The sequence below is a fragment of the Crocodylus siamensis genome, chromosome 4 (genome assembly GCF_052110815.1).
Source record: "Crocodylus siamensis isolate JL-2025a chromosome 4, ASM5211081v1, whole genome shotgun sequence".
In the NCBI taxonomy this organism is placed as follows: domain Eukaryota; kingdom Metazoa; phylum Chordata; order Crocodylia; family Crocodylidae; genus Crocodylus; species Crocodylus siamensis.
In genome coordinates, this window is record NC_143398.1 from 192,488,210 (window position 1) to 192,513,920 (window position 25,711).

The 25,711-nt window shown below is 41.4% G+C and overlaps 1 protein-coding gene across 3 annotated transcripts in view; it reads right to left on the minus strand.

The window, feature by feature from the left end:
• Positions 1–25,711, minus strand: part of GULP1 (GULP PTB domain containing engulfment adaptor 1) — a 334,203-nt gene that overhangs the window by 41,242 nt on the left and 267,250 nt on the right. For all 3 annotated transcript variants that reach the window (XM_090045269.1, XM_090045268.1, XM_090045270.1), the window contains exons 4-6: positions 24,342–24,413; positions 5,533–5,631; positions 1,992–2,129 (exon numbers count right to left, since the gene is read on the minus strand). In XM_090045269.1, the coding sequence (XP_089901395.1) occupies positions 1,992–2,129; positions 5,533–5,631; positions 24,342–24,413 (309 nt within the window). The remainder of the gene's footprint in view (positions 1–1,991; positions 2,130–5,532; positions 5,632–24,341; positions 24,414–25,711) is intronic.

The following is a 25,711-nucleotide window of genomic DNA, read 5'->3' on the forward strand; positions in this document are numbered from 1 at the left end:
ACACAGATGTTGGAAACCCAAATTTAGTTTCTCCTTTGCCTGGGAAGACATGAACACACACCTCCTGCAACAGGTAGGTATGAGGCTGTGTCTGTTGCAAAATATTGACTTTTAAAATAAAAATACTGCAAGAGATTATATCAATTCAGTCAGACCATTGGTTTTATTTACCATTGGAAACCAAACTGAGGTAAATCATCTATGGACCAAAAGTCAAGGCGAGGCTGAGATTTTAATTTTCAAAGTTGGGAGATACTTACTCTTTGATAACTTTTAGTTAAACCTAATGGTTGATGTAGATTCAATCACTGTATTTGTTGCATGCTAATATAGCTAACATATCATTATTAAACAGCTGCACTGGATTGTTTTAAATGATAAACTGTGATTAGAGACTACATGGTTTTGGGAATGGGCATAGTAGTCAGGAAGTGTGTCTGCAGATGAAGCAAAAGTGACAATTCTAGTGCGATTCTTCGGAAGCTGAAGGAACCAAGAGACTGGAAAGTGGAACTAAATATGCTACTGGATCACAGAACAGATAGAAGTGTAAGAGGGAGATCTCTATTGACTGGGATTGGAATGATACCAGCATTAAGAGAGTCTGGTGGAGAGGAAACGCACCTGAGATCAGGAGGGGTTCTGTGCTTATTGCTGCCTAAAAAAAAAAAAAGGAAGACAGAAAGAGAAAAAAGAGACAGACAAGATAGAAACAAGAAGAAGAGGAAAGTGAACAGACATGTACACAGTGAATATACACAATGTTACTGGTATTGGCACTGTAGCATTGCAGTGGCATGACAAGATCCCCAAATTTGCTAAATATGCAGTAAAACAAATGCTACATAAGTGGTATACAAAAATGCAATTCTTGTTTATAAAGTTTAGGAGTAATTTTACAGAGTCATCCCAAGTAAAACATATTTGTTCTATAGTTAAACTATTCACTAAAGGATAAAATAGGTTCTGGACTCGGGAATACCAGCTGTCCCTTTTTACTTCACAAGACTAGTTGCATTAGCTCCAATGCCCTGGTTAAATTCCTTTAGGTAATTATTTTCTGCCTATGTAATCTCCTCATTTTTCAAATGGATATGTTATTCTTCATTTCCTGTCCTAAACTATTGTTTAGTGTAGCTGTACAGCATTGAACAGCTGACATATTCTACTCAGAAGTGTCACTGTCTCAGTGGCAGGTGAAGTGATTCCTCTGGTGGTGTGTCAGGGCACTGGTGAGCCAGGAGAAGTGAGGGCATGAGCCAGGACTAGGGCCAGAGTCAGGATCCCTGGTACAAAGATCCTACAAGGAACAATCTATAAGGTTACTTCAGGGCATGGACAAATGTAGACTTAATTTGAAAAAAGGGAGGAGGAGCTGTTACTCCTAACCCTACAGCAGCTAATATACTGTAAAAGTTATGTGTGCAGCAGCTTTTACGGCTATGAATATTGCAGAGGCACTCCAACTTTAACCCTGCTTTCTTGAGGGTTAAAGCTGGGGCAATTTAGGTGTCACTATAGGATGATGCAAAGTTTAAAGTGTAACAGTTGCTGTGTGTTCCTGAGCCTCAGATGCTGCTTCCCATTTGAAATCAACCTAAGTAAATGTTTGTACATGCCCTCCTCAGTAACTGCTCTTTAGTAGCAGCTCTAGAAACATTTCAGAGTCACAGATGGATTTTCTCTCCACCTTTCCAGGGTATCATCCTGATACTTGGCCCAGCTAGTCAGACTGGTTACTGGGGAGAAGATTTGCTACCAAGAAAAAAAATAGCCTTTAGTTTAAAAATAAAATATCCAACAAACATATATGTAGTAACCACTAGTACACTGTTAAAGACCACATACAGACATGCAAAATTATATCAAACTGACCCCAGTCAAGGAACCTTCCATTTGACCGATTTCTCTTTTTCCTAGTCCTGATTTCAAAACAGTGCAATCTCCTATGTACGATACCAAAATCCCCCTAAAATGTCTGGCATACTTACACATTTTTCACTGTCAAATACATAACACAAGTGCTTATTTGACTCAGAATCTTTGCATATGAAAGTAAATATCCTCTTGTCAGTTTTATCATCAGCACAAAATGATATCCGGTGGAGCTGGCAGTTGTGCTGGACTTCCTGCAAACAGAAACAGTAGGATCATTTCTATAAGCTACTATGTAAACTTGGAATCAATTTGCAAATTGATGCAAGATGCACATTTTCTTACATATAAAAGGGCAGAAGGATTGCAGTGTCAGGGTTAAATCTGGTTCTTATGGCAGGGACTACCTCACTATGTGGAGGCATGCATCTATCCCAACAGGACTCCAAAAATTCAGTTAAATTCTTTACGTAGTAAAGAACCTCACAAAGTTTTTCCATTTAACAAATGATCCCAATTTTATTTAGTTTAAACAAGTCATTTAAAATAAGTGTTTTTTTTTCTCCAGCCATGTTGGCGCAAGCTTCTGAGCAAGCCATACCCTGGTGTGATTCTGTGAGATGCTCAGCATCGCCTTCCAAGCTTCTTAAGATTTCCAACTTGCATTGACCTTAACAAGACTTAAAGCATCTTTATTGAACATGCCTCAACCTCTCCTGATTTCCCTATTTCTGAAGTGGAAATACTAATACTCAACAACCATGCAGTCCAATCACATTGCAGGTAGGAGGGAGGCAGTTTAGATAATCACAGAAGTCATACATTCCATTTTAAAAATGCAATACAATGCTGATTTAGGAATATTCAGTGCCCTTATTTGAACTTAAGACATAATGAAATTGTTCTTCTATTAAAGAACAAAGAATATATTATCAGTCCTCAAAGTGGCAAGGATAATATTTTTAAGGGGCCTGGAAAAATTACAGAAATAAAGAAAATATTTACAATTTTAGTATTTTTTTTCCTTGGCAAGTCTCATATTGTGTTTTATTTGGCTGGTTACATGGGAAAGCTGTACTCAACAAGGACAAGTGCAAACTCCTGCACTTAGGAAAGAACAATCTCGTGTACTAGAACAGGCTGGGGACTGACTGGCTGGGCAGCAGCTCTGCAGAAAAGGACCTGGGGGTTACAGTGCACAGTAAGCTAAATATGAGCCAGCAGTGTGCCCTTGTTGCCGAGAAGGCTAATGGCATCCTGGACTGCATTGGTAGGTGTGTTGCCAGTACGTCAAGGGAAGTAACTATTCCCCTCTGTTTAGCACTGCTGAGGCCACACCTGGAGTACTGTGTTTAGTTTTGGGTCCCCCAGTACAGAACGGATGTGGACAAATTGGAGAAAGTCCAGTGAAGGGTAACAAAAATGGTGAGGGGGCTGGGGGACATGACTAATGAGGAAAGACTTGGGGAATGAGGCTCATTTATTCTAGTGAAGAGAAGACTAAGAGAGGATTTAATAGCAGCTTCAGCTGTCTGAAGTGGGGTTCGAAAGAGTTAGGAGCTAGACAGTTCTCAGTGACGGCAGATGACCAGGGATCCTGGTTTTACCCGATTTAAAAAAATCCCCAATTTTTGGTTAAAAACAAGTAACCCCAAATCCACATTTTTCCATGATTAAAGTGCAACATCATGTGATCTATCTATCTATCTATTAATAAGAACAACATATTGCTGGGTAAGAAAATACATTCTTCAATATTTGGTCAGAAAAAAACCAGAGGGAGCAGCACCAGGAAAAGGAAATGTTGAGGGGACAAGGCAGGATTTTCTATGTTCTACAAATGGTTCTGTCTCAGACTGCCCTGAGAAAGTTATTATATGCTTAATGAGGGACTAAGCACCAGTAACTTCAGTATTGTAATACTGGTTTGTTGTTGTTGTTGGGTGTGTCTGATCAAATTATTTTCAGATCAGTTCTGTAAGATAGTCAATGTCTCCCTGAAGCTATGGAGGCTTTTTGTGGGAGTTAAAGCATTTGAATGAATTGGATCCAATCTGCTTCCAGTTTCTCTATTTTTAAAGTGAAGATAATGATCCTGTCATCCTTTAACTCAACAGGGTCATTGTAAGGATTAGATTCTTGAGATTTTTAAAGCACTAAATTAGCTGTTCTATGATTTGGGTAGGGACCCTGCTTCTATGTCCGTGCAAAGTTTAGCACAGTAGAGACCTGACCCATTACTAGGGCTCTTAGATGCTACCACAATCAGTAAGAACACCAATAATATGCAAACCTATTCAGGTAAAATATCTATTCCTTCATTCAGTAAAAAAATTTAAATGAATTGTTCCCAACGGTGAAGATACTTCTGTTCAATAGAAATAAGAGAAGAAAATAAAAGAAAATAGTTATAACATCAGAAAACAATATGGAATTCAAGTAATTTCCTGAAGCAGATGGATACCTTATTTGCTTTGGATTAAGCCACCTATTTACAGAAACCCTATGAGAAAATGAGTTCCTCAGTGTTATAATATTGCAACATTTAAAAAACTCTGCTGACTTGTAAAGGAGTTCCCAAGTGAAGTTACATTTTGTTAAGTAGCTTTAAGAAAAAAAAGGAGAAAAGATATTACACTCAGCTGATTTCTATTAAAGCTTGTTGTACAACATTTCCAAGAGTTGAATATGTTTCTGTTCGCTCAGGACCTTCTGCCCCACAGTTTTCTGTTAATTTCTTGCAGGAAGAGCTACAAAGATATTAACATTTTTGGCATTTAAAACTGTTGTTTTTAAATTATTTGCACCAGGGGAAGGTTTTTGTACCTCCATGAAGCTATAATAATAGAGACAATGTAGTGCTTGCTCTTTGCTAATGGACTATGAAACCACTGCCTGAAATGGATTTAAAACAAAAAAGTTTGCAAGTAGAAATGTCTTTGTAAAATGGACTATTCACAAATGACATGAATTGTAATAGTTAATTTAGAATTAAAAGAGCAGCATTGGTTAGTGTTGATTAATATCAACAACTTAATGATGATCTAAATGATGTAATGTGTAATGGTAAAACACTGTTGAATTAATCACTCTACATTACTTTTAGGTTCAGTGGATAGTATAATTTTATACTTATATTCTGTATAAAAAAGATACATGGCAGTGATTCTTAACTGTGGTGCCATGGCATCTTGGGATGCCATGAGATGCTTTTAAGGATTACCACACTTATTAAGTGAGCAAAACACATGATTATGCTACCTACACCCACATATTTTAAATAGAAATCCATGATACAAAAGCATGCTGATTTGGTGTAGTGTTTCTGAGCTCTTTGCAATAGCTGATTTACTCTGTTTCTATAGTCAAAAACAAGTTAAAGCCTTGATTATAAGGAGGCATTCCTTGAGTCTAAAAGGGTTGAGAACCACTGTTTTATGGTATCTTGTGTGCCTCAGAGGCACATATCTTATGAAAATATTAGTAGAAGATGACTTTTTGACAGTAAGTAGCAAAGGCACTTCTGAAATAGTCTCATCAATAAGGGAGTCTTTCAAGGAAGTATCAGAAGAAAGGCTTATAAAATGTAATAACAAGAACAATTTTGAATTAACTACTGATATAGTAAATAATTCCAACCCTTCCCAACTTTCTTACCTTTGTTTTTGGATCTAGAATTTTTACACCATAAATTGAGATTTGTAACTCAACTTTTGGGGTTTTCTGGCCTTCAGATTTCTTGATATGTCTTGCAAACTATAAAAAGGAGAGCAGAGAAGCAACTGCATTACTTTACAATTCTCTAGGTTAAAAGAGCACTGCTAATTACATATTGGTAGTTTTCTTTCTCTCCATTATTTCCCCTTTCCTTTTAAATGCTCAGTTTAGATTTGTTGCCTCTCCTCTCCAAAATGTACCCTTTCAGTAACAATACCAAAAGCTCAAGAATGTGTTGGATATACATACTACAGAAGTTCTTGTAGCAACCTTTGTTTAAAATGTATTTAAAAACACACTTCTATATGTTCTCTTTAAATGTGGAGCCCCACACTGTCCAGAATACTCTATAGCAGGCATTCCCCCTGACCAATCCGAATCTCTGACTCACTGCTGAATCAGTGCCAAATCTCTGATTCAGTTTGGCTGAATCGAATGGGAACAGCAATTCAAATCACTGAATCGAATCACTATCCTCCAAATTGGCCGAATCCAAACTGATTTCTTCCCTATTCACACAGGCCTACTAAGCAAGTTTTAAACCTAGACACATGACCTGTTTTGTGTGTTTTCTATCTTTTTATGTTCTCTACAATAGCTGCTACATCTGTCCTGCCTTTTTATAACTCCAGTTCACAGCATGACAGATGAGTAGAGTTTTATGATTTGTTACTGTAGATTGCATATGGGCTATGAGATGATCTTTAATTTTGAATGGGGAAAGGGGTAGGACAGGGAGAATTAGTTAAAAGAAATATAAAGAATTACTCCTCATTTACTTCTTTTAACTAATTCTCCCTGTCCTACCCCTTTCCCCATTCAAAATTAAAAAGAAGTATAAAGAATTACTCCTCATTTTGGTATCAGCACTTTTCCTGATCAAATATATAAAAGCCTTCACTGACATCTTTACAGATAAATGCAGCACACAGAAAAACTCTTTGTGAAAGTCAGTGGGAGTTAGGCTCTGAACTGCCATTTGTACTTTCGAAAATTTCATCCCTAAACATGCTGCCATTGAAATACAATTAAATTCAATGAATATAGGACTAGAGGGAATCTAACAAACTATTAGATTGCCACTATGTCACAATTTTAACCACTTTTCATTTTATGTCCCACCTTTATTTCCCCCAATAAAGCTCATCCCTGTTTATGACCAATAGGATGAGCTTTGTGAAAAGTTAGTGCCAGATGCCTTGAGAGAAGAAAACATACTTCCGGCCTCAGAAGAAGTTGAAATAAAATAAGGAACCTCTTAGTCATTCAGTCAAGGAACAAAGAAGTAAATTACCTTCCAGAAGTTTTGCAAGAAAGCTGGCTATAGGCATCCTGGCAGCAGTGAGCTGAAAGACCACAGGGTATATGCTGTGCTTACAAAGATCTATTTAGATAGAATTCTTTTTAAAGTGGTATTTTGCTTCATGTGACTTTTGAAGTTTATGGGATTTTTTTCTATGCAGCCATCAACACCTTGAGATATGTTATCATAGTTTCATAGTTTCTAGGGTCGGAAGGGACATGAGTAGATCATCTAGTCCGACCCCCTGCCATGGCAGGAAAGAATACCGGGGTCAAACGACCCAGCAAGATGTTCATCCAACCTCCTCTTAAAAACCCCCAGGGTATGAGCCTGCACCACCTCTCTTGGAAGTTGGTTCCAGACCCTAGCCGCTCCGACCGTGAGAGTAGCGCCTCCTGATATCTAACCTGAACCTACCCTCTGCCAGCTTGTGACCGTTATTCCTGGTCACTCCTGGCGGTGCTCGGGGGAACAGTGACTCCCCCAATGCCTGCTGATCCCCCCTGACTAGTTTATAACAGGCCACAAGATCCCCCCTCAGCCTTCTCTTTTGGAGGCTGAACAGGTTCAGGTCCCGTAGCCTCTCCTCATAGGGCCTGCCCTGTTGTCCCCTGATCACGTGAGTGGCCCTCTTCTGGACCCTCTCCATGCTGTCGACATCCCTCTTGAAGTGTGGCGCCCAGAACTGGATGCAGTACTCCAACTGCGGCCTGACCAGTGCCGCATAGAGGGGGAGGATCACCTCCTTGGACCTGCTCAAGATGCATCTGTGGATGCATGACAAGGTGTGGCTGGCCTTCCTAACTGCTTCCCCACACTACCAGCCCATGTTCATCTTGGAGTCAATGATGACCCCAAGATCCTCTTCCGCCTCCGTGCTCACAAGAGGGGAGTTCCCTAAATTGTATTTAGCAATTTTTCATGAAATGACTGTACAAACTCATTTTGTTTTCTTTCCCGTCTCTCATAGCCATTCCAGTTCATAGCGATTGTTTCAGAAGTCCTCCCATAGAATAATTTATTTTCCTTCTAACCTGTTTCTTTCCAACCTCTCTCCTCTTTGGCAACACACTCATTTAAAGGTTGCACACGTTCTACTTCTTTTTTCCTTCTTTTGGCACTGACACTCATATAAGGTAAGCTTAAAATGAAGTTGCTTTAATTTGGCATTTTCCACTTAATTTGCATTAGAACAAATGACTACATAAAGAAAAAAAGCAGTAGAAAACTAGGCTATGAAATTTCCTATTAATTCACAGTCTATAGGAAATAGGTTAATTTGACAGTTTTTTTTTTTAAAGTTATTTTAGACAGTCTATCTGCAGGTGTGGGGTCAGTGCCCAACTCCATATCTTGGTGTCATCTGTGAACTTGGCTAATGGGGTTTTCACCCCCTCATCCATGTCATTGATGAAGATATCGAACAGCACTGGGCCAAGTACCAATCTCTGGGGTACGCCACTGCCCACATCTTGCCGGGATGACACTGATCCATTCATTTGGACACTCTGTGTCCTAACCTGCAACCAGTTTTGCACTCATGTGATGGTCCTGCAATTGAGCCCAATATCTTCCAGTTTTCTGATTAGTACCTTGTGGGATACTAGGTTAAACACTTTTTGGAAGCCAAAGTATATGATGTCAACTGCTTTTCTCTCATCCAGGTGATGAGTCACCTGATCATAGAAAGAAATGAGGTTGCCCAGACAAGACCTGCCTGCGACGAAGCCATGCTGGCTGTCATTCAGTATCATACTTTCTGCAAGTTTGTCACATACAGCCTCTTTGATGAATGTTTCGAGGATTTTCCCTGGAATAGAAGTTAAGATAATTGGCCTGTAGTTTCCCAGGTCTTCACACTCTCCTTCTTGAAGATGCGCACAACATTGGCCCTCTTTCAGTTCTCTGGGATTTCTCCAGAGGCCCATGATTTTTGAAAGACTTTTGCCAGGGGCTTTGTGACTACTTTGGCCAATTCTTGCAGCACTCTTGGGTGGAGTTCATCTGGTCCTGCTGATTTATATATGTCTAATTTCTTTAATTGATCATACACCAGTACTATGGCAATGCTGGGAATGGTGTCGATCCCACCCTGCTCATTCTGTGTCCTACCTGGCAGGTTGTTTCCCTCGGTCTTGTGAAAGACTGAGGCAATGTAGTCATTTAGGAGTTCCATTTTTTCCTGAGTGGTAGTGACCAGGTATCCTGAGGCATTGAACAGTGGCCCCACACTCCCATGAGTATTTTCCTTTTACTCCCTATGTAGCTAAAAAAAGGACTTCTTGTTGTCCTTGATTCTTGTAGCTAGTTTTAGTTCAGTTTCTGCCTTAAGTTGCCTAATCTGTTTCCTACAAATGCTGGCCATTGTCAAATAGTCTTCGTTAGAGACCATCCCAAGCTTCTGTTGTTTATACACGTTTTTCTTTTTCTGTAGGAGGGCTGCAACTTCCCTGCTTAGCCAAGAGGGTTTTTTGACCCTTCTGCTACTTTTTTATCCAGAAGGGAATGGATTTTCTCTGAGCCTTAAAGGTTGTATCCTTAAGGAACGAACATTCTTCTCATGTGCCCTTTACCTGTGGTCCTGGGTCTCTCAGGGCATTCTTTAATAGTGACCTGAGCTTATTAAAATTTGCATTTTTGAAGTCTAAAACTTTGAGCTTTGTATCTGTTTTGTCAGTCTTGCGACAGACCGTGAACATAATGATTTCATGGTCACTATCACCTAGGCTGCCCTCTATGTTTAAGTTGGTGACCAGTTCATCCCCTTTGGCCAGGATCAGATCAACTGCATTGCCTCTAGTTGGCCTGTGCACCTCCTGAGTCCAAAAAAGCTCTTCAGTGCTGGTCAGGAAGGATCGTGATCAATCGGAGTTGGCCAAGCACTCCTTCCAGGAGATGTCTGGGTAGTTGAAGTCACCCATGACAACCATGTCCCATACACACACAGCCTCTGTTAGTTCATGGGTGAACACTAGATCAAGTTCCTCCCCTTGGTTAGGCGGCCTGTAATATACACCTAGAGTCAGGTCTTTCTCGCCACACTTACCCTGGAGCTTGACCCAGAGGGTTTCAAGCAGTTCTTTTTTGGGGCAAACATCGGCCTGTAGGGAGGTGTACTGCCCCTTCACATAGAGGGCAACACCCCCATCTCTCTTGCCTACCCGATCCCTTCTGTGAAGGACATAGCCCTTTATGGCTATGCTCAAGTCATGAGAGGAGTTCCACCAGGTCTCTGTAATCCCTACTAGATCACAGTGCCCAGTGGAAAGCAGGAGGCCTAGAGTCATAGAAGTCGGGTCGGAAGGGACCATATAGATCTTCAAGTCCGACCCCCCACCTGGGTGGGAGTAAAACTGGGCTCAAATGACTCCAGCCAGGTAGGCATCAAGCCTCTTCTTAAAGATCCCCAGGGTAGGAGCCAGCACCACTTCCTTTGGAAGTTGGTTCAAGCTCCTAGCCGCCCTAACTGTGAGGTAGTTCTTGCAGATGTCTAATCTAAACCTACTCTCCAACAACTTCTGGCCGTTATTCCTTGTCATGCCAGGGGGCGCTAGGGGAAACAGCGTCTCCCCCAAACCCTTCTGGTCCCCCCTACTGAGTTTATAGACAGTCATCAGGTCCTTGTGAAGGCTGATTTAGGTCCCGCAGTCTTTCATTGTAGGGTCTGCCCTGTAGTCCCCGGATCATGCAGGTGGCCGTCCTCTGGACCCTTTCAATGTTGTCCACATCCCTCCTGAAATGGGGCACATGTAGTACTCCAGCTGTGGCCTGACCAGTGTCACACAGAGGGGGAGGATCACCTCCCTGGCTTTACTTGAGATGCACCTGTGGATGCACGACAAGGTCCGGTTAGCCCTGCCAACCATGACCTCGCATTGTTGGCCCACGTTCATCTTGCAGTCAATAATGATGCAATAATCCCTTTCTGCCTCCATGCTCTCAAGAAGGGAGTTTCCCATTCTATAAGTATGCTGCTGGTTTCTACTGCCTAAGTGCAGCACCCTGCACTTGTCAATATTGAAACGCATCCTGTTTATGTCAGCCCACTCCTGTAACCTATCCAGATCTTGCTGCAATCTTTCCCTCCCTACTAGCGTGCTCACCTCACCCTAAATTTTGGTATCATCAGCAAATTTAAACAGGTTGCTTTTCACCCCGTCGTCCAAATCGCTGATGAAGAAATTGAGCAGCGCAGGCCCCAGGACCGAGCCCTGGGGGACTCCACTGCCCACTTCCCCCCGTTGAATATGACCCGTCCACCACCACCCTCTGAGTTCGACCCTTGAGCCAATCTGCAATCCATCTGACTGTGTAGGCATCAATGCCACAGTCACCTAGTTTTTTAATGAGGATGGGGTGAAAGACGGTGTCAAAGGCCTTGCTGAAGTCCAGAAAGACTACATCCACGGCGACACCTGCATCCATTGCCTTTGTGACCTGATCATAAAAGGCAATCAGGTTGGTCTGACATGACCTGCCCCTAATGAAACCATGCTGGTTGCCCTTGAGCATCATCCCTGAAGCTGGCCCATCACAGATGTGCTCCTTGAGGATCTTCTCAAAGAGTTTCCGTAGGACTGAGGTAAGACTGATGGGCCTATAGTTGCCCGGGTCCTCTCTCTTCCCTTTTTTGAAGATGGGGACCACGTTAGCTATCTTCCAGTCATCCGACACCTGGCCTGAGCACCACGAGCACTCGTAAAGCCATGCCAAGGGCCCTGCAATAACCCCAGCTAGCTCCCTCAACACCCTGGGGTGGAGAGCATCTGGACTTGCTGACTTGAACACGTCCAGCCCCTCCAGAAGCTCTCTAACCTGGTCCTCCCCAACCTGAGGTCTGGAGGTGTTCCCCTTGAGTCCGTCTGGCATCACAGCGGGGAAGTCCTGGTCCCTGCACAAGAAAACGGAGGTGAAGAATTGGTTAAAGAGTTCCGCTTTCTCCTCTGGCGCAACCACCAGATTACCCAGCGTACTTTGCAGGGGCCTTCTTCATCCTCCCTATATATTTGAAAAAGGACTTTTATTATCCTTGATCTTGGACACTAGTCCTAGCTCTATGTCCGCCTCAGCTTTCCTGACAGCCCCCCTACAGGCCCGAGCAGAGGAGGTATACTCCTCTTTGGAGATAGCAACCCCCTTCCACCGGGTGTACACTGCCTTTTTGGTATTCCCGGATGCCCTTGGTGAGCCAGGGGGGCTTTTGGGTACTCTTGCCCCTCTTGCTTCTTGTTGGGATGGACTCTCCTTGGACCCTGAGTATCATTTTCTTAAGGAACGACCACTCATCCTGAACACTGAGTTCCCCTGTCCTCAAGGACCCCAGCGTCTCACCCACTAGTCTCCTCAACTTGTTGAAGTTGGCCCTCCTAAAGTCTAGGGCTACCGTCTTGCTGCAGGCCCTTGATACCTTGCACTGGATGGTGAATTCCAGCAAGCAATGATCACTATCGCCCAGGTGGTCAAGAACCTGGAGGCCCCTTACCAGGTCATTGCCTGTGGCCAGGACCAGGTCCAGGGCGTTTCTTCTGGTGGGACTGTGCACCTCCTGAATTAAGTGGAGGTCCTGTATCTCAGCCAGGAACCTCCTGGAATGGTCCGTCCTGGCTGACTGTTCCTCCCAGCAGATGTCCGGGTAATTAAAATCACCCATGACAACTACATCCCTTGCCTTAAGTGCCTCTGCAAGCTGGCCCGAAAATTCCTGGTCCAGCTCCTCCCCTTGGTTGGGGGGTCTGTAGTAGACCCCCACCGTCAAATCGCTCTCCCCACGGCCCCCTTGAATTTTGACCCAGAGCACTTCAGCCTGCCCTTCCTCTGACCCCATTTTGCTGGCAGAGGATGTGTAGTGCTCCTTGACAAAGAACACCACACCCCCTAGCTCCTCCTGGTTGTTCCCCATGCTTCTGGCATTGGTATACAGGCAACTAAGTCCTTCTACTGAGGTCACTGGTCACCTGTTGCATTGAAGGGGAGCTGTTTTCTCAGCTCCCGTAGGAGTGGCTTGGTTTCATTGTTGATGGAGCTTTCGTGTATATTGGTTCCCAGGTAGGCTCCAGTTAGCGTTTCTCCATCCCCCTGCAATCTTAATTTAAAGCCCTATCTAAGAGGTCAGTCATCCTGGCTGAGAAAAGGGACTTACTTTTCCATGTGGGGTGAATGCCATCTCTCCCCAGGAGTAGGGAGATATATCATTGAAAATCTTGAGTTGGACGGTAATATTACTATTGGTGCGACTAATAGTAGATTACTGTGTCCAACTGTGGTGTTCCCAGTTCAAGAAGAATATTATTGGACAGGATTCAGAGAAGAGCCATGAGAGTCATTAAGGGACTGCAGAACATGCCCTACAGCGACAGACTCCAGGATCTCAAATCTGTTTAGGTTATCAGTGTTTCCCATATTCATCACAGTTTATATGGGGAACACTGGGGAGAACCCCTCCCCCCCCAAACTTGGGCTCTTGCATCTAGCAGACAAAAATATATATCAAAATCGCACACTAGAATGCAGGTAATCTACTGTTGGAATAACTTTCCAAGGGTGATAGAGCACTAGTTGGTAACAAGCAGCCCAGGGAGCCACTGGATCTGGCCCACAGAGCTAGATGACTTGGCATATGTAGTAGGGCCTACTGTAGCTGGGCAGTGATGTTGCTAGGGATGAGCAGCTGGAAGCTGCACTCACATGGCCACTGCTTTTTCCTGCTCTTATACCTCCTTACTGCAGTATGTGAGCAGCTTCCATGTGGTAGGAAACTGAGCCAGGGCTTGGAAATTTCCAGCTGTATCTACACCGCAGTTGGGGTGTGGGAGGCTGGAAGAAGCAGTGGCAGTGCTGATGCAGTTTCCGATCTCCTGGCCTGAATCTTTTCTCCACTGCACCCATACTGTATCCAAGGAGGGGGAGAAGAGGTGGTACAGGTACAGGTCTTGGCTGCCTGACTATGGCTCAGTTCTCCACTAGCTAGAAGCTGTTTTTGTATCCCAGCTGGAGACCTGGGCAGGGGAAGGGCTGGAAAAAGCAGAGCTGCCTAGCCCCAGTGCAGGTACAGGCAAATCCCAATGCCAATGAAACCAGTGAATCCACACTGGAGTGGGGCCTGGGTGTTCTGGCCTGCAGCTTATAAAGGTTGCTCCAGTTGTGCAGGATTCATCAGCATGGGATTTTTTTCTAATTTATTTTTTCATTAAAACATACATTCTAAAATGAAATCAGGCAACATGGTCTGTGCTACACAAGTCAGACCAGGTGATCACAAATGATCCTTCTGGTTTTATACTCTGTAATTCCCCCATTCCTGCCTACCACCAAAGTGCACAAAGCACCAAACAGTAATCTTGAGCATCAGGTCCCCAGATTCTTATCTGGATACCCATCCCTTTATTTTTCTGACCTTTATATATGGAGATCTTTTTACAGGCGACCTTCACCATTCACGGGGGATATGTTCTCATATCCCCCGTGAATGGTGAAATCCACAAATAAGGCACTGTGTTCACGAATGCAGTCTGCATTTATGAACACAGTGCCCTGGCTGCTCTGGCAACTGCAGGAGCCCAGTGGTGGGAGCCCAGTGGCAGTGGCAGGACCCTGGTGGTGGGAGCCCAGTGGCGGCAAGTGAGGAGCTCCCAAGAAGCTCCTGTAAGTGCATTTAAGAAGCAGGTTTGGCATTCGCCAATATTTGAAACCGTGACTCCCGAACCTGCTAAATGAGGGTTTCCTGTACTTCCTTTTATACAATGAACTTGGAAAAGGCCTTGTGGCTGGAAGATGCTTATAGATTTTCTTTTCTGCCTTCAGCAAGTACTTTCAAGGTTGTTTTCCACTTTTTTAGTCCTTTTATTCAAATATTATTTAAGAGGGTAAATATTTGTAGCTTCAAATGGCATCAGAATAGATACTGGAAAGAAACAACTGGGGACTTTATCTTTGAATCTGAGATTGGCAAGGTTAGAACATAAACTTATACTGAATCACAGCATGGCTTGGGAATGGAGATGATAGCCAAATTCTCAGGCTCCTATTTAGTTTTTGTGTAGACTTTTACTTAGGCAAAACATAAGAATTTGGCCTAATATCACGAACAGAACCCAGTGTGAAGAGTCAGATCTTATTTAACTGTTTATTTGAAATGGCTGAGTAAAAATTAAGTTAAACACATAGATACTTGTAACTTTCCTTTTTTATTTTAAATTTACATTTAGCTTGTTCTTTATTATTTTTAAGGGGGAAAAACTGCACATCTAATTAAACCAATTTTCTCCAGTTTCTTTTAAATTAAAGCCTATTGTATAAATACACGTATTTCAGATTTAAGTATTTTGGAAGTTTTCATCCTTGTTTGGGATTATTAAAACTTGCTTATGAAGTGTTCCTGCATGAAATATTAACAAATTAGTTAATCAGTAAAAGGTGTACATGAGCACAAGACCAGATGTCTTAAAATCAGCTAAGAAATACCAGTGATTATAAGAAATCAAATACCATACCAAAATTACATAATTCAATAATCTCATATTTTAAAGGAAAAACAGTTCAGTAATTAAGGTAGTTGCCTTTGACCCAGAAAACCAGGGTTTCATTTCCTGCTATCATGCAGACTTCTTATGTGATCCCAAGTCATTTATAGCCCTCTAATTGTGCAGGTAAAGGCACAATGGGTGTCTACTGCAGTTTCCACACAATGGCACCTCTTGCCACACCACACCACACGTGCATGGCAGGAGACATGATTGAGGAACTGTGCATTAGATCCCATCATGCCTTACTGCTGGTCCAATCCTGGGCTCTCCCTGCATGGGCAGGAAGCAAGCTCCCACAACTAGAAGCCCCCTCAATTGATGGGGCTCCCAGCTGTGGGGTCTCCCTTCTGGCTGGGAGACTTGCAGCTGCTGCAATTTCTCAGCTTCAGGGGAGCTCTGTGCACCCTTACAGCTGGGAGACCTTAGCTGCTGTGGTGTCTCAGCTGCAGGGAGACACCAGGGACTGGGAGATCATGGTAGTACCCTGTGTCTGCCAAGACTCAGAGTCTGCAGCTGTCCCTTGTGTAGCCCTGTGACTGGGAAACCAGTCAGCTCACAGGAGTCCCAGCCAAAGGAGCAGGCCCTACAACATATACCAATTAAAGCTGGATAGCAACCAGCTATAAAGTTGTTATAAAGTTTCCAGCTTGAACCTAGAGAAACAGATGTGGCTACCAGGCATGGTAAGGAGACCACAGGAGTGTCTGGCCCAGCATATAGCTCAGAAGGAGTCAAGGACTCCAGGAGGGTAGGCCCCATGGAATCAAGCAGTATTGCCTGAATCAGGGACTGCAGAAGGACTGAGCTAGACACTGAGTGAGACAGGGCCAAGGGAGCCCTCCAAGAGAGATCAATGGAAAGACTGGGACTGAAGAGCTAGGAGAGAGCAATTAGGCCTAGGCTCTAGGTCACAGCAGGGGCAAACAGCAAGCCAAAGCCAAGATGGCTGAAGCCTACACAACTTGGTATGTGAATGATGGAGTAACATCTGTGAGGCATAGGCTATAGGAATGGAAGGAGGTCACAAACAGCCCATAAAGCAACTGGTGTCACAAGACATGGATAGGGCTGGGGGGCCTTCAACTTACTTCTTGAGGGGCAGGACTGCATCTAACTGGGTATAGGAAGGACCCACTGGCTCAAAACAGGCTAGGGCTCACTCTGGGACCCCGGGGCAGCTTCCCTTTAACACTGAAATAATGCTGTTAAGGCATGGCAAGAAAGAGAGAAAAAGAGAGGAGCTGGAGTGGGGCAAGATTTGTGTGGCCACCAGGGGTGTCACAGAGAGCTCACGCTGCTGCCTGTGCATCAGCAGCAGCAGCAGAACAAACTTGTGCTGTTACAGTGGTGACAGCAGCAGCTGCCATTTAAATGGAGAGAGGAGTGCCCCAGCAGGAAAAAAATCCTCCCCAGTGCCTGCTCCAAGCACTGAAAAAACAAAAATTGTTTTGTTATGCCTCTAATTAACCCTTTGTCCTAATTTGGACTCTGGATAGTCCCAGTCTGAGTCCAAATCTAGCCCCCTAAATAGCTTGACAGTCCCCCTGCCACTCCACAGGCTATTTCACTCCCATCTTTACACCTCATTTGCATAACTTCACAGCCCTACTTGCTGCCTCTACAGTTAACTTCCCTCAAACTTATGCTCAATCCCAGAAACTGCTTTCCTCTTGGTCTTCTTGTCAGGTGTGCCACAGAGATGCCTGAGCTTGTTAGGAAGGACTGATGTCCTTAGAATATCCTTAGCAGAGCTTATTAGCCCAGATGCAGTGCCAGGCAAATATAGCAATGCTATCTTTTATCTGGGGGCACAGTATCTCTGTCTAGTGTTTCCTGCTAAAATGGGAGTATTCAGGGGTGTCAGCTGACCTCTGGCTATTCCTCTACCTGTCACTGTTGGCCACCCATAGCATCTCTGCCATGCACTTGAGAACCTCCACATGAGGACTGAACAGGTGAAAGCCACTTGAAGCAAGTTCAGAAATAGAGAGAGAGATGATAAATGGTCTCAAAAGCAAAGTTTTTGATGGTGGTCAAGCAAGCAATATGCAGACAAGTGCTGTTGTAAAGGAGTGGTACTCCTTTTGTCACCAATTCACAATACATATGTCAAATGACTGGCTTCAGGTTTGCTTTGAGAAAGCTGGAATATTATTAAATTATTCTTTGTTCAAAACTGATCCTTTTCTTTAAAAGAGCCACAAAAATAGCATTAATGTTCCAGAAGAATTTTGTTGGCACTCATTTGCTGTGACCAAAAAAAAAATCACAAATGGAAGTCTTCCATGGTAGTTGTAGCTGCCAAACTTTTAACTGTGTGGGAGAATACAAGATGGCAGCAAAGACAACAATCGTCGTCTTCCAGGCACTGACATTCAAACAAACAGATTACAATGCAGGGTAACGTGCTAGTTATATTTCCTGTTATAATCACAGATATTTTGGTAGTTTTTCCTGACACTCATAACCAAGTTAAACACAAAAACCATTCGCACATTAGGCTTGATTATGTTGATTACAAAACTTTCTGTGAGGCCTATTTAACATTTACAGTTCATACAGATAGGCTATATAACAAAGATAAGCAGGGTTCCTGAAATAAGTAAGCATCAATTTGTTTCTAGGAAGTATTAAGAATTTCTAGGAAAAACAGATTAGAAAATAATTGGATAGTTGTTAGAACACAATAGAATCAAACTGAAGGGATCAAAGGGTGTGTCTGTAAGTGTGTGTTAAGATGGAATAGTTTTGTATGTATGCAAAACTGCCTTAAAAGAGACAACACTTAGTTTCAAATGCCAGCAGGGCTGCCATCCAATGATTCCTGAGGCTGAATTCCACATAGTAGTTCCCTCGGCTAGACTGAGAAATGGAATACCTTGTAAAGACTGTCAGATTTCTTGGATTTAAGCTCAGTCTGAGCTATATTTTGCTAGATATTCTTCTCTCTTTTTCTACCCTGCCTAACTGGAAGATTTCAACGGGGGCATCCCTGTTCCACAATTAAACATTGAAAGAATTAAAGCTGCTGCACAAAACCTTCTCTTCTATTGTTGTGTGAACAGTAAACCCTACAGACCATCGTTTCATTATATCTATGTGGAGCACCTAACAGACTTGAGACCTTGGTTCCTTATAAGGATGTCTATGCAATACTGCAATACAAATGATGATAATAAAGATGTAAAAGCCTTTTTAATCTTATATTTCTTGCGTCAGAGAGGCAGTTCCTACCTCATTTGCAATTTTACTTAATTAAAGCATCTTGCAAATTTTAGGATAAGACATTTGTTAAACATATTCATTATCTTAGATTACAAAGTTATAATATAGCATACACAGAAGAACCAAACAGCGGTTCTGGTTACCCTGCTCTGGGCCAAAGATGGGTTATTTCATTAAGCATTGGGTTCTATATAGCATGCCTATATAATTTCTGTGTCACATTATGTATATGTATTTCTTAGATTGCTTTCTTACATATTGCCTTTATTGGTAAATATAATAAGAAATATCATTCCAGTAGGTTTTTTTTAATACTACTGCTGCTGGTATATATGCAAATAATCTCCCCCAAGCCACATCACATGGCTCATGATTCTCCCTGCTCCCCACCCGCATGCTAAGTGTTGCCTCTTTTAAGGCAGTTTTGCTTATATTCAAAATGATTCCATCTTATCCCAAACATGCATTGTAACCCTTGTAAATTTTGTTGAGAAGATTATGAATGCTTCTTTCAGGTTGTTTGACTTGTTGGGGGTACAGCATGAGGGCTTTTCTCCACTCATCATTCCTAGACTGACAAATATATTTCTGTGGGGCACAAGAACTTACCCCTTTTGCTGTCCCCATTTGCTCCCCATTTGTTTTCAGATCTTTTTAGATGGTAACTAACTTGCCCCAAGCAGTACATTCCAGTTTTGACTGGAAACCCGTTTTTACTAGAGGCATCTGTGTCCTACTCTTTTCTTATGATTATTGTATAGCAGATAATGGTGCCTTCTGAACATCTACCAGATAAAAGAATATCTTTTATCCTATCTGAACATCTACCAGATAGGACAATACTACAGCTTTTGAAGCACAAAATGAAATGGTGCCTACCTATCTTCTGTGTGGTCCATTAATGACTGATGTAGACAGCTCCTTCTGGTTAATGTGGGCTGAGACAGTGAAGGAGTAAGCTTGCTGAAGCTGTGCTTCCCAATGACTGGCATCTCTGATACTCTCTACTCTAATCTTTTCTCAAGGGAGAAAGGGATCTAAAAAAGTGAGACTTCCAAGTAGATGAAGGAGGGGCAGAGAGCAGTTCTGATTCCAGGTCATCATGATTACTTCATACAGGTCTCCCTTTGGAGGCTGAAGAAGGGAGAAGACCACAGCTCAGAGATCAAAGTGCTCAAGATCTTCAGAGTTTCCTCCAAGAGACTTCCTTGCTGCAAGAGCCTGGCCACCCTGAAGTCCCTCTTCTTACAGGCAGGGCAAAAAAGAATAGTTACCTCCAGTCATTTTGAACCCCCATTCCTTCTTTGGCCATCTTTTGTCAAGACTGTAGATGTCTTGGTCTCCTGACCTTGGAAGAAGTTAGCTCCTGAAAACAGCAGTAGAACAGCTTGGCTCAAAGATACGATTCTCTTTTAATGCTGATATCATTTCTGTGACCCTTGAAATGACTGACACATTAATGTGGGATCCTACCTTATGCCAAAAAAAGGTAGGCAGAAAAGTGGAAGTTGAAGCAGACATCTATTATTGAGCACCCCGGACCAGAAAACTGCATCTGAACACACCCAGACTTTGGGTGAATTCTGTTCTAAAAGCAAACTTCTTGGATCCATCTCAAGTATGCAAGATTTTCTCTTTCAGAAACTCATTTGATTTTTTTTTGAAAGTTCTACTTCTGAAAATGTAAGGAGCCTGTGTTCATACTAGCCACCTTACCAGTATTAATAAGCATACGCGACATAACATTACATAGCTTTCTACATTTCTTGGACAATTTTAGTTTTCATCATCTATACTAGTGTCCTAATAAATTGGAAGACAATACAAGTTAAATGGACAAACTAGCTGGATAAACAAGATTGGATAGGTATTTCTATTAAGCCAAATGCAGACACTCAGCATTGTCAGCCAACTATGTTCCACTCAAAATAGTAAATGGCCCAGTAAAATCGTTGAACAGCTAGAACATGTAAAAATAGTATAGGAAATAACAAGCGGCAAAAGGCACTGTGAAAAAGTTTTTGAGAGTAAATTACTGTTTTACTGTAGAACATTAGTGCCACCTGCTGGTAAAAATCAAATTTCATATAGCAGCATGATGCAAGTTTGTATAATGCTGTTTTTGGTTAAATGTTTGGTTAAACAACATTTCATGCTGTCATTTGGTACCTCCTGATTCCTGGAATAAAAGGAAGAATCATAAAAGGAAGTATCATAAATTATGAAACATTCAGGTTTGACACAGGCTACTGTGACGATAGCTCAGTAATATTTTACAGTGACTGACCTTGAGGTTTATACCAGTCCAAGCACATTTATTTTTTTCTGGAGTGAACTTATTATAAAGGCCTCCTTTCAGTCATTAGAATCCTAAGCAAGTCTCAGAAGGGGTTTATCACCTCAAAGGATAAAATATTTTGTGCTAATTCTCTACATATTACAGGTATCATACAATGAACTAGTTAATTGCACAATTTCCTTGAGACCAGCTACATGTGTAAAGCAGTTGTCATATGATAAAAAGGTCCAACCAGCTATAAAGTTAGACCTTGAAAAATGTGTACTAACTGTTATAGCTAGTTGTTATTGAGCTTTAATCTGCACATGCAGCAGAGTCTCCCATGAGGCTGGGAGCTAGGTCAGCTGACAAGGATCTCAGCTGCAGAGGTACACCATGCCCAGCTGCGGCTGTGAGTCCTGCAACAGAGGAGACTCGCAGACCCATCACCTGGTGACTCTGGGTCCTGGCAACAAGGCATCATGGAATTTAATGCATGATCCCACAAAATCGTGCCTCCTTGTCATGCAGTTGTGTGGATCGTGCATTAGATCCCATTGAGCCTTTACCTACATGTGTAAAAGGGCCCTCAGGTTCATTTTGATTAAAAACAAACTCATGTGGCCAAAAAATACACCACTGCAGTCTAGAAATTATTTAATCAGTATCAACTCCTGTCCTGCAAAACATTTTAAACCTGCATCACTCTACTCCAAATAACAGGGTCCTGAGGCTGTGATTTACTGTAGTTCCATTGAATTTTAATTATGTTACTGCTGCTTAAATGAAAACCAATACTCTTTTCTACTCATGAATAAAACCAGAATCTATTTTTTGTCTTCATGGAATTGTGATTCGGAACATAGTGTGCTGAAAGGACAGCTGACAGGGAGCTTTTTAATCTCCAGACGACTGTTTATATATAGGACCCTTTTCATTTATCCCTACAGTTTTGTCTGGAAGTTTTGAGACATTTCAAGTCTACCCAAAAGTTGTTTCGGTGGCAATCTTAAAAGACAGTTGCTCATGCTGAGTAGCTACAGGATTATATGAAAACATATTCCAAAACGTTTGAAGATCTTTATGTAACTCTGTGGCAGTGATCTGGAAAATTTGGAAAATGACATGCATATTGGTTAACTGCTTTCACATGCACCACCTGATCTTGGATAGCAAGTAATATCATTTGTTCAAATCATGCATAAATATTTAGCTTTAAGCTTTAGCACCAGACCATGCCTAGGACAGGAATGCAAGCCCTTAGCTAATACATTCCATGGACTGCAAAAAAACATTTTTTTCTACCTGATTTCTCAGCAACACATTTTAAAAAGATGATATTTTATAATCCAGCATATTTGAGACTCAACAATAAACCAGGCATATCAGGGATCACTTAGCAGCTTAAGGAGGAAAAATATTAGAACCCAGAAAAATCTGTACAAACATCTAGTTTTGTCTTTTAGGGTATTATTCCAATATAACTTATACAGTTTTTTGGGGGTGCATTTTTCTGTGAATTTAAGGCAGTGTGTGTATCCTACCCAGGATGCAATTGCTGTAAAGGCATCTGGACCAGAGGGAACTTTTAAAGACTGCCCACCCGCCCAACAGAATACTCCTCTTGTGGATGACCTGCGGGACTTCTCTGAGGACTTCTTGAGCAGTGAATGCCACAGGAGGGAATGCCATGAAGTAAGAGCTCTACAAGGGATCTCTGCCATTTTAATTATTTTAAAGGATGTTTTGGTTAAAGGGGGAAGATGTAGGGCTTGTCTGGTAGACAGTCAATGAGTGCAAAGCTGGGGAAGATTATGCCACAGTGAGATCATCTTTAAGCTAGGATGGATGTCATCTAAGAGTTTATGTAGCAGTTTGCTCTTCTGTCTGGTTTAATTAGTGTTTTGGTTTTGCTTATTCTATTTATTTTCATTGGTTCAGTTTTCATATTGTTGCAGTGCTTTAAGAAATATCTATTGTTTGGGGTGGGCTGGTTTGACTATGTACTTTTCACATTATTCATGGTTTTGAGCTTAATAAAGTTGTCTATTGAAACTGTGATTCTGTCAGAATTGTAAAAGAAAAGAAAAGAAAAGCTGCAGCCTGCAAAAATATTTGAGCAAAGTTCAATAACAGACAAAGCAGTATGCACACTGCAGTCAACTGATACTCCATTAGACCAAAATAGCTAACACAGAGAAGCACAATCAAATCAATATATAATTTGGCAGATAAATTGATGTTACATCCACCCACCACAATGCAATTCATCAGAGACAGAATTTCCCAAACATGGTAGCCACTACGCCCAAGAGATTAAAACAATGGATTACAGAGGATTAGTGTCTGTTATCTGTTGCTAACCTGAAAAAAATATGATTAAGCAGGTGGCTACTCATTAGGGTATCATATGTGACATGAGTTTGAGCACACGCGACTTCTTAATTTTTTCTAATCTTCCTTATCCCACCACGTGAGCAGGTTTTGGAGTGATTTCTGGCTATGAGAATAGACTGTTAAATCCATCAGTAACCAAGTTTTACTCCACAGAAAAATATCACCTCTAGCTTTATAGACTCTGCATAGGGCACAGCTACAATAACATATGCAGCATCTGCTATGTCAGTATCTAAATGATTTTTGAGGCAGTGCCATCTTAACTCCAGCCTTCAAAATAATCATTTATTTAAATAATAAATAAATTCCTGATGATTGTTTAATAAAATGGATGAAATTTTTAGGGTTGTTGGTTGTAGCTATGTTGATCTAAGGGCATAGGCAGACAAGGTTCTTTGGGTAAATGTGATATCTTTTATTTAATTGTTATTGAAATAAAATTCAAATGTAAATTTAAATAAAAGATATCACATTTACCCAAAGAACCTTGTCTGCCTATGTCCTTAGACCAAAACAGCTACAATCAACAACCCTAAAAAAAGTGGACCTAGGCTGAGGGGCTCAGCCAGAATAAAGTGGAACAAGGCCAGGAAGGCCTCAACAAAGACAAGGGCCTACCATCCAAGACCCTCTTTGCCCTCTAGAGGCAGCCTTCTTATCAATTTATAACAACAAGGCATGGCAGACAAGATAACAACGTGGAATCCTGAAAGACCAAAGGGGGCACACAATGGAGCCCAGATGGTCACCAGGAGAGGTGGTTTTGCCACTTCAGCACCTACCTCATGACAATGTTTCCCCATGGGACAACCTCCTTAATTTTTGTGCAAAAGAATCAACAATCAAATGATACGTATATAACAGAGAAGTCTTTGCATGCTGATAAAAGAAGGTTAATAGAAGTAATAGCTTCTGGGATGCTGAAAATATATTCAGATATCTTTATTTAGCTATAAATAAGTCTTATTTGTGAAAACATTACACACACACTTTCTTAATATTTACATAAAAGATTATTCCTTACCTTCAGTTTTCTTACCGCATCTCTCACAACCTCTGTACCTTTGGGCTGCTCCACTTCTGTACTGCCAAGAAACTGAAAACATTGTAATTTGTGAGAAAAAAGGCTGAAAGTCAGAATTTACTGACTAAATTTGTAAATAACATTTTGTAAATACCAGTCAATATTTGATGTAGTTGTTGGATAATGAATCCTATGTAGTCACTAATCAAAGGAAATATAAGCAAAAGAAATGCCTAATTAGACTAAAATACCAAAATTATTTGAAACAGTCGTTGAAAGCAATTTTACTTAGTCTGATCTCAGATGAATGTAAGGATTTCTACCCAAGTACCTCTGCTTTATAAATATAACTTTACGCTCTTCCTCTGGGCACTGACATCTTCGTAATGGCGTGACTTTTGGAAAAGAATAAAACCATTCAAGAATTTTATTAGCACCAGTGAAGTAAGATGTTCGCAAGGGAAAAGTTCAGCATGTGACTACTTTTGGATTAAGTTAACAATACTTTCATAAACTTGGCGAAGGATATTTAAAGGGCTAATCTTGTTCTTTCAGTGGTTTGTAATTCTACTGCACCTACTTCAGAATAGTTTCTGATTTACAGTAGATAAAGTAAATGAATTAGCATAATGGTTTAGCTCTATACAATGATGAGATTATTGAGCTGCATAAAATTGTTTCAACAAAAACAGATATGCACACAGCAACGGGCAGGAAGGCTCAGTTTTTCAAATGTATAGATCTGTACACCCCAAGTATCTTTCTTACATATTATGCCTGCTTATTGATTGGCTTCTAACATTTTGAACAAGCAAGTTGTGGTTAAAATGCTTAGATTTATTTTTGTGTTTAATTTACCTATTTTCCTGATTTCTGTACACAAATATAGTTGACTCACCATATTCTGAAGGTTTTGTGTATGATCAAATAACGCTAACAAAACAAAAGCATAAAATCCTACTGGGATAATATGGACATGCAAGTATAGGAATAGCTTAAAAACTTAATATTAGTAAATTGAAGTAGTAGATGTACACATACTCTCTAAATTGGAACAAAAAAAAATCACATTCCTCTGTTTGGTATTGGATTTTCACTCAGGTGCACCAACTGACTTGATGAGATGTGTATGAACTGTAAATTTAAAGCAACTTCAAAAGCAGTTCACAACTTCCCAATTAGAGTGGTTTTCAATATTCTCCTAGTTTCCTCATGTTCTTGAAAATAATTTAATTAAATAGTTTGCTATAGCATAACTGCTTTACTTAGAGCTATGTGTTCTATATGTGGTCACTTGGACACTTGTAAAAGCTTTTCTTCTCCAAAGATGGATCTTAAATAATATGGCTTCATTATAAATCATGTGAAAT